Raw genomic sequence first — 9,101 nt, 5'->3', positions numbered from 1 at the left:
AACATATGATTTATAGTAGTTTGAATTTAAAAAAAAAAAAAAAATGTTTAAGTTCGTAAATCAAAATTTACCACATTTTGCGATTACCTAAATTATCAAATTATTCGATAGCACAACCAAAATATTCGATAGCACAACCTAAGAATTCACATTCGACGGTCAAGATCCTCTTAAACCTATACGAAACAACGGTGACGTAACGTCGGATTCAATTCACTGACAAAAGAAAATAACGAAAAAACCCAGAAATATATAAGAATTTATCGTCTCTTTTCCGAAAAGCCGTTCTCGTAAATCAGTGAAACAGCGGGATAAATTCCTTTAATTATTCAAATTAACGCGAGCGACGAAATTCCATTTCGAATCGAGAAATCTCGATCTAGGGTTTATCATCGCCGTCGGCGGATTCGATCGGAGAATGGCGAACCAGTACGCAGCTCAAGTCACTGCATCGCAGGTAAGTCTTACAATCTCCTTTCGGATTCGCTCCCCATGTTTTGCGAGTAGTCGTGAGTTCGTCTCTTCACTGTCGTATAGCTATGTGATTTAATCGTGGTTTTTGAAATTCTTCAGGTTGGTTCGTACTTCGTTCAGCAGTACTATCAGGTGTTTCAGCAGCAGCGGGAGTATGTGCATCAATTTTACAATGATTCGAGCTCTATGATGCGAGTTGATGGAGAATTCAGCGAGTCCGCCACGGATATGATGGTAAATGCCGTTTCACACTTCGCAGATCTTAATCTATGTTTTGAGCGATTAAAAGTGTTTGGCTCTGGTTAATTTGCTTAACTTTTTATAACTCATTATTAGTAGAAAAGTATGTTAACTTTGATTTGGATCTAATTCCATGGATCAGAGATTTTTTTATTTGGTATCATATGGTGCAAACAGATCCGGTGGCCTGTGCAGTCTCTTGTGCTCCTTGGCTGTGGCTTAAGCAGCTTAGTACTAATTACTCATGTGCGAAGCAATTGAAATTGTCTGTTCTCTATTTTAAGTGTCTTCTTTCTTGAAGCAACATTTTCGCTTTTGCTCTTGTCGTTGAGGCCAATGTCGAGCTCTTCCATCTAAACCTTTTAATCCATCTGCATTGGAATTTTCTGCTGGATCTCTTCTGGATTGTAATCATTGCTTACATGATCCCAGCCTATTTTGCAGTTGAATAATGCACTTGTATGTCTTTCTTGCTGCAGAAAATTCATGAGGTGCTTATGTCTCTTAATTTTTTGAGAATTGAGATCAAGACAATAAAGTCACTTGAATCATGGAATGGAGGTGTTCTTGTAGTTGTCACTGGCTCTGTCAAGTTGAGAGACTTCAGTTACTGGAGGAAATTTGTGCAGACCTTTTTCCTTGCTCCTCAAGAGAAAGGTTACTTTGTTCTGAATGATATGTTTCATTTTGCCGATGATGAGGTGACACACCAACCTTCAGCTCCCGTTCAGGAACAGCATGTTGATTATCGGCCGACTAGTTCATCTCATCTTCCTGATCCACCTGGTATAATAGACTGCACGTAGTCTTTTCAAAATTTTCAATATGCTTCCTGTATAGTGCTCAAATATCATCCTTATCACTAAGAGGCACAAGCAAAGGTTCTTGTGTTTGTTAAATTTTTTTTTAATGGTTGGTGTATGTACTGAAATTCAAGGCATTACTTGAATTAGATATAGTCTGAACCACTATACAGTGTCTTGTTACTGAAAATTATTACGAACATACCGATACTCAACTGTATCAGTTTACCAAAGTTATTACTTTCCTTGTTCTTCAACTGAAGTAGGGCTAGAGTTCATTGCACAATTTTCTTTCTATTAGGCATAAATGAAAACTATTATTTCCATTAATGCCTTTAAACAAGGTTTCATGTGTTAAATGTATGCTAAGATTTTGATGCAGAAGTAAATGCATGTTTAACCAATTTGAACTTAACCTACACCAATGCTACATTTTCCTGAATATTTTATATTCGTATGAACTCACAGTTATCTTCTTGAAGTAGAAGTTTGTTTAATACATAAGGTGAAAGTTTTGATTCTGCAAAAATTACTACTCCTACTTTTTTTTCAATATCCGTTACTTCATGTGGTCTTTTTTCATTACACGGACTAATGGTAATGAAACTTCTGGACTTCATGATCAGAAAGTCTTTTCATTTTGAGCCCAACATGTTTTTGAAGCTCAATATGTGGTAGTTGAGACACGTTATCAATAGTCTGATTCAGTGTGTTCTACAACTATAACAGTTTCCGATTATGCATTGGAGGAGGAGGTAGGTGATTATGGTAACACTGTTCATGTCGAAGGAGTTGAACCAGTTGAAGAATACAATTACGAGGAGCATCTTCGACAGGATCCTGAGCCAGAACCGGAGCTGGTGCCAGAGCAGGAGCAGGTGCCGGAGCCTGAAGTTGACAGATTTGAAGAGGAACAACATTATGAAGAAACAAGTCACGTGCTTCAAAATCCACAAACTGCTGTGCATGAACCTCAGATTTTTGTGGAGGAACCCATTGGAGAACCAGAGAAACTCACCTATGCTTCTATAGTAAGTATCATTTGTCTTAGCTTACACAAAATTTTAGATTGACACTATCTTTAAGCCAGCTTAGATTTATTTTGCGTCACAGTCCAAGAATGTGACTGAGTTGTCCTACCTGATAGCAAGTTGAAGATGCAGAAGTTCAATATTAAACTGCTACACATTTATTAACTGGGAAAGCTAAGCATTAGTCTAGGATTGAGTAATAGTATTAGCTTAATATTGATCATATGTGGCTGTGTTCCACTGTTCCTGCATGTATGTGTCTAATAAGAACAATTTTGCATTTATACAGTTGAGCTCTTGTGGCATCTCAAGTGCTATTAATCTTTGCTTACTTAAAGCTTTGAAATTTGAGATATGTCAATCTTTATCACCTTCAGGCTCAGGCGGGTTGTCTCTTCTAAAAACTTGACATATTCATTCATTTATAGTGTTGCTAATTTATCTAGTAAATGTCAACCTAGAAATTTCTTGGATTTCGAGATCAAATATATCCTACTTTCAACTTTAAATCCAGTTACTTATTATAACTATGTCTAATTGTCGACTCCCTCTTGAATTATAAGTTGCGAGTTAAAGGAAGAGTTCAACCCCCACCGATTTCTCAACCAGCTTACACTCCGAGACCACCTGTTACAAACTGGGACCATATTTCACAGCCAGTGGTGCAGCAGCCAATCTCTACTCCTCCATCATCTGGTCTGGATGTCATGGAAGAATCCTTATCGGCACAAGAAGGTAATGGATGACAATTTCTTTATAGCTGTGCTCATGAAAGCATGCAAAAAGCCTGAATATCTAACCTCTTTTTGTTCATTTAAACCACAAATTATTTTGTATTTGCTGTGTCTTACTCTTGGGATGTTCCGTTAATAAGATGGTTAAAACTTAAAAAGTCTGAATCTTTGTATGTTATATAAGGCTCAGCTTTGGGTGTGGATGACATTTTATTATTTGTTCTCATGACCTGCTAGGAGGTGTATTGATGGATTCTTGACCAGGAAATATGGCTTATAATATTTGCCTAACTTTTCTACTTATGAATATTTTGACTGCTAATTAATTGATTCCCTAACACATTCAATTTGATGACATTTACTTTGTCAGGAGAACCAAAATCTGTATATGTGAGAAATTTGCCATCATCAGTAACAACCCTTGATCTTCAGCAAGAGTTCGAAAATTTTGGGAGAATCAAGTATGATGGAATCTTCTTGAGGAACCGCATGGTATTTTTCTTTCCTATATAGTTTTTTTATTTTAATTTATTTGGTCGTGGAATCTCTGAAAAATATCTTGGTATACAGGATACTGGTGTCTGTTATGCCTTTGTTGAGTTTGAAGATATTCAAAGTGTTCGGAATGCTCTCAAGGTATGGAACTTACTACTCCCTCCATCCCTAGGTAGTAGAGTCGTTTCTTTTCGGCACGATTTAAGAAATTATGTTAAAACTGTGTTAAGTGAAGGGAGAATAAAGTAGGAAAGGAAAAAAATAGAGATGAAAAGAGAATAAAGTAAGTGAGAAGAAATAGGTTGCTTTTTTCCAAAAAAAAGAAATGACTCGGTTGCAGTGGGACAATCCAAAAAAGAATACGACTCAACTACATAGGGACAGAGGGAGTACTTTTGAGGAAAAAACAATGGTGTATAATCATTTATCTAGTGTCTAGAGAAAAAGGTGGCAACTCTTTCAATCATGCTATTTGAGGGCATTTTAGCTGGTGCCCCTGCTTAGCAGTTTGGCACTTGATCAGTTGAGAATTTGAAAGCTATATAGATGAGAAACGTGCAACTTAAAAAAGTAACAAACGCATATAGAGATTTTCCATGCTGTGACTATAGTAAATTATCCTTTTGTAGGTGGTGTGCTTTTGGGATGAGTCTGATGTTGTTACAATTTATAACTTTGAAGAAACATAGTCTGTTTCTGGTTGTAGCTTATCTTTGTCATCTATGATATCATTAATGTCTTAGATGGCGTCTATACTCCATACTCGAGCCTCACTTTTATGTTCCTTAATTTGAATTAACGGCCTTTTCTTTGATAGGCTTCTCCTATTCAATTGGGTGGAAGGAAAGTATATGTTGAGGAGAGAAGACCAAACAGTGGTGCTGCTCGCGGTGGAAGTATGCATCTCCCCCTGCTACATTTTATTATAAATTTGATATGCCTTAATTGCTTTCTGTGGATTTCTTATCTCTTCATTCAAGAAACTTTTTGGCTTCCTAGATATATGGAATACTCAGCACTAGACAATGTTTTTATCTGGAATTTTAAAGCCCAGAAGATATATATGGATTGAATGTCCTTTTCTGACAATATTCGTGTCTTGAAATTTTCTTGTTCAGGGAGCGGGATTCGAGGCAGAGGTGGGCGCGGTGGAAGGAGTTCTGGTAGGTGAGCGAAGTGCAGCAAAGACCAGAGTTAGAACTTGTAACTTATGGTTTTGGTGTTGCACTTGATGTAGTGTTGTATCATTCAATAACAAAAGTGGTTGGCATGTTGCCATGACTTTCAGTTTTATTGCTGAAGCAAATGCTTCCTTTTGTTTGATGTCTTTTTTTTATATGAAACCTTATTTTGAGAGATCTTCTGAGTGGCCTTGGGACTCAAATTTTCTCACGTTTATGGGTTTTTGCCGTAATCTCTTTGTTGCTTTTCATCTTCCAATTTTGGGGGTGAGGGGTTCTTGTTGTATCAGTAGTGAGAAATTAAAGAGATGTTAGTTTTTTTATTGGAAACAATGGAACCGAAAAGAAAAAATTCGGCCTTGTACTGTTGGTTATATTCCATTTGAAACTTCAAAGGCATAATAGTTGAGAAATGATACTAAGTGTAGGAATGGATTGTAAGTTTTCAATTTTCTTAGTACTAGTATTTACCTTAAAAGCTCATTTATACGGATCTTGTTTTCATTGAATTCGTACTAAGAGCGTCTCCAATGGTGGACGTCGCGATAGGATGTTGCCGACGTCCGACCGGACGTCCGCCGTAGTGAAGGGGAAGGGTGCCCACGCCCGTCCCATATGCCCGTTGGATGGCCTCGCCCGTCACCCCCACGGGCGGGCGGACGTTCGAGTTTTAAATTATTTTTTTTTTGTTTAAAAAAACTCTATAAATAGGGCTCGTTGAACTTCATTACATTCACACCACTTGTGTTGGCAAATTCTCTTTCTAAACTCTATTTTCAAGTATATCTAGAATGGCGAGTAGTCGTGCGGGTGGTAGTGGCGGAGGCGCTAGTGATAGTGATAGTGATAATGAATTGGATCTCGATGTGCAAGAGGCGATTGATCGATTGCTCCGGCAGCGGCGGCGGCGATACCTCGCCCGATCCATCACCGACGTCATGTACCCCGGGACCACATTGCTGCACATATTCGGTTGTATGAGGACTACTTTGCTCCGCAGCCGCGTTTTGGGGATGCCTTATTCCGGCGACGTTTTAGGATGCATCGTCCTCTGTTTATGCATATCGTGGGTGCTTTAGAGAGAAGATACGAGTTTTTCGGGATCGGGGAGGATGCGGCTGTCAAACCCGGACACACGGCCGTACAGAAGTGCACTGCCGTAATCAGGCAACTGGCGTACGGAGGCCCGACCGACATGTTCGACGAGTACCTCCACATTGGCGAGTCTTCAGCCGTCGAGTGTCTGCTGAATTTTTGCGCGGGCGTTAGATCGATATTCGGGGATCGGTATCTTCGGCGTCCGAGCCCCGAAGACTGCCAGCGGCTGATAAATATGCACGGGTCGGTGCACGGGTTCCCTGGGATGTTGGGCAGCATAGATTGTATGCATTAGGAGTGGAGGAACTGCCCCGTCGCCTGGAGGGGATACACACTTCCGGCTTCAAAGCCAAGCATCCAACGATGATCCTTGAAGCTGTGCTGACTACCGGCTGTGGATATGGCATGTTTATTTTGGAGTCGCCGGGTCGAACAACGACCTCAACGTCCTTTAGTCGTCGCCCATGTTCAACGATCAGTGCAATGGCGTTGGTCCCGCCATCAGTTTTGTCGCCAATGGCAACCAGCACAATGTGAGATACTATTTGGCGGATGAGATATACCCAAACTGACCCGTCTTTGTGAAGACGATCAAGCATGCGATCGGACCAAAGAAGTCCTACTTTGCGAGCCGTCAGGAGGGAGTGCGCATTTGGTGTGCTCCAGAGTCGATGGGGGATGGTGAAGGGTCCGACACGGCAGTGGTATATTCCCAACATCGGCGACATCATGTACGCACGTATCATTTTGCACAACATGATTGTCGAGAGTGAAGGGGACGAACAGACTCAGTGGACCAACGAAGATGATACGGGTGCCGGTCCAAGCCACGGCGTGGCCAGCGCGAATGTGAACATGGGGGTACCTCATGGAGAGGTTGAGCGGTTGCGCGCATTTGCCGACATGCGGCAAAGAGATGCTCATATTCGACTTCAGGAGGATATCATTGAAGAGGTTTGGACGTGGAGGGGTGGACATTGATGTGGTTGCTTTTTTTTTTTTATCTACTATGTAATTTTTTTTTCTTTTAATATGATGTATGTTTTTTTTTAATGAAATATTCACATTTCTCCGTTCGTATTTGTGTCGAATTTTAATTTCGTAAATTTTAATTTTAATTGTGAATTTAATTTTAATATAGGAAGTCTTAGTAGGAAGTCCTAATACAATGGGAAGTCATAATGATGACGTGGCAGAAAGTTTTTGTGGGAAGTACTAGTGGGAGCGAAGACGCTCTAACAACCAATAAAGTCTTTCACTTCAAGAGTATTTGCTCTCCTACCCAATGTGATTTTGTACAGCTAAATCTTTAACTGAAATATTGTCCTCCTCGTGCTCCCTCCATCCTCAAAAAGTGAAATAAATTAAGTTTAGCATTTTTAGTCAATCTTCCAAAATTGGACTAAGTCCTAAATATGCAAAAATATTCATAGGGGTGCGTTAGGCTCCTTTGCACCTAAGTGTCCTATTTCCTTCTTAATCTCAGTCCTTGGATCATTGAATTGGATGATTGTGATCAATGAATTATTAGTCTATAATGTTGTGCATTATTAGAATGAAAATGTGCATTATTATACTATAATGTTGCATTATTAGCCACTGTGCATTATTAGAATGAAAATGTGCATTATTAAATGACACGTGATATTAATCTAACCGTCAGATGACAAAATCGTGGGGCTAGGATTAAGAAGGAAAAAGGACAAAAGATATTAAAAGGATTTGAATACATCCCAATAGGGGAGTGTTATATTGCTAACTCAATGCTTAATTGCTAACTACAACTCAATAATAATCATTAGATATTCAAATTAAAGGCCTAGATCATCAACCACTAAATATCAATACGATCAACAAAAACATCAATAAGGCTATAGGGTAAATTCTAATAAATATCAATAGGGGTATTAGTGTCAAGTTAGTTATAACTAACTTTTAAAAGAAATCTCAAAACTTTAAATTCATATAACATATATCAAATTAAAGATAATTTTATAAGGATTCCAACGATATACTACATGCACAAAATTTGATTTTTTTTTTTTTAAATTTCATATTTTTTACGTACAGATTTATGTCAATACACCTTACATAATATGTCAATATTATGCTTGTAAAATGTCAATATGAAATTGTGTTGACATTATTATGTCTTCGTGTTGATGTATTTCATACACTCGTATTGACATTATATTTCTAAACCCTAAATTTGATACTTGTTATTATCTTTTTAATATTAAAAAATGAAAAATGAAATTACACATGGCAAATTGTAGACCACAAGATTTTTAAAATCTTATGGTCTTAAATTAGTTATAGTTAGCAACTTCGGGATGAGTTAGCAATTGATCACTCTCCCATCCCATTATTCATATATTTTAAATTTTACTAACAAAATATTAAAATTTGTGTTATTTACAAGTTGGGATTTTTGAGGACGGACTAAAGGATCTCCTGGAGTACCAGTATGATTCTTGATTCATTTCAGGGGGAAAACACTTCCGAATTTTAATTTAGATTAGTTTCAATGACTTTTTTAGCGATTTTTCATTACGATAAAACGATGAGTTATTTGATAAACTGAGCAAACTTGATTTCTTCTTGCAATCTCACGTTGTTCGAACGGTTTTAAGTTTTTAACATCTTGAAGTCGATTCTTTAGAATTGTTATAACGTATTAACATCGATTTTTTTTACCAGAATTGTGACAAATGTGAAATTTATCAATATCTCCATTCTATATCAAATTTTATGTTCTCAAAACAGAAGCCAAAGAGGAATTTCTCAAATGGTCTTAGTCGAAAGAGGACCACTACAAACTCGGGGATAGTCAAAATAAATGCAAGAAAAAAATGGATAACTTCAAGATGCTAACTTGTAATCCTTGTTCCACGAAACCAGATCCAAAGATGAATCAAAATTGAAAAAAAAAATATAAATTAAATAGAATAGGAATTCGTCGAAGAGTGGCAAATATAATCTCGCGATAAAACAAATTATGATAGAAAATTAAAAAAAAAAGAAAAAGAAAGATGATGATGGCAA

At 37.8% G+C, this 9,101-nt stretch overlaps 2 protein-coding genes across 2 annotated transcripts; both read left to right on the top strand.

The window, feature by feature from the left end:
• Positions 1-283: 283 nt before the first annotated feature.
• LOC125207242 (nuclear transport factor 2) lies at positions 284-5,133 on the top strand. The gene is made up of 9 exons (XM_048106506.1): positions 284-457; positions 574-708; positions 1,194-1,500; positions 2,247-2,548; positions 3,112-3,283; positions 3,653-3,774; positions 3,853-3,918; positions 4,595-4,673; positions 4,896-5,133. The coding sequence occupies exons 1-9, from the start codon at positions 419-421 to the stop codon at positions 4,946-4,948; spliced, it is 1,275 nt and encodes a 424-aa protein (XP_047962463.1). The 5' UTR covers positions 284-418; the 3' UTR covers positions 4,949-5,133.
• A 616-nt stretch (positions 5,134-5,749) lies between these two features.
• Positions 5,750-6,351, top strand: LOC125206310. Its single transcript, XM_048105582.1, has 2 exons — positions 5,750-5,930; positions 6,038-6,351. The coding sequence occupies exons 1-2, from the start codon at positions 5,750-5,752 to the stop codon at positions 6,349-6,351; spliced, it is 495 nt and encodes a 164-aa protein (XP_047961539.1).
• Positions 6,352-9,101: the final 2,750 nt, after the last annotated feature.

This window comes from Salvia hispanica, chromosome 2 (assembly GCF_023119035.1).
Source record: "Salvia hispanica cultivar TCC Black 2014 chromosome 2, UniMelb_Shisp_WGS_1.0, whole genome shotgun sequence".
NCBI lineage: Eukaryota > Viridiplantae > Streptophyta > Magnoliopsida > Lamiales > Lamiaceae > Salvia > Salvia hispanica.
The sequence above is the reverse complement of the archived record's forward strand: the minus strand, read 5'-3'. Positions and strand labels throughout refer to the sequence as shown.

What these genes read in the sequence shown, in the direction of transcription:
- LOC125207242 (XM_048106506.1), top strand. Translation starts at nt 419, where the DNA reads ATGGCGAACCAGTACGCAGCTCAAGTCACTGCATCGCAG. An exon ending in GTGTTCGGAATGCTCTCAAG is followed by an intron (nt 3,919 to 4,594) that starts GTATGGAACTTA and finishes TTTCTTTGATAG; the next exon opens with GCTTCTCCTATTCAATTGGG. An exon ending in TGGTGCTGCTCGCGGTGGAA is followed by an intron (nt 4,674 to 4,895) that starts GTATGCATCTCC and finishes TTTCTTGTTCAG; the next exon opens with GGAGCGGGATTCGAGGCAGA.
- LOC125206310 (XM_048105582.1), top strand. Translation starts at nt 5,750, where the DNA reads ATGGCGAGTAGTCGTGCGGGTGGTAGTGGCGGAGGCGCTAGTGATAGT. An exon ending in CACATTGCTGCACATATTCG is followed by an intron (nt 5,931 to 6,037) that starts GTTGTATGAGGA and finishes TGGGTGCTTTAG; the next exon opens with AGAGAAGATACGAGTTTTTC.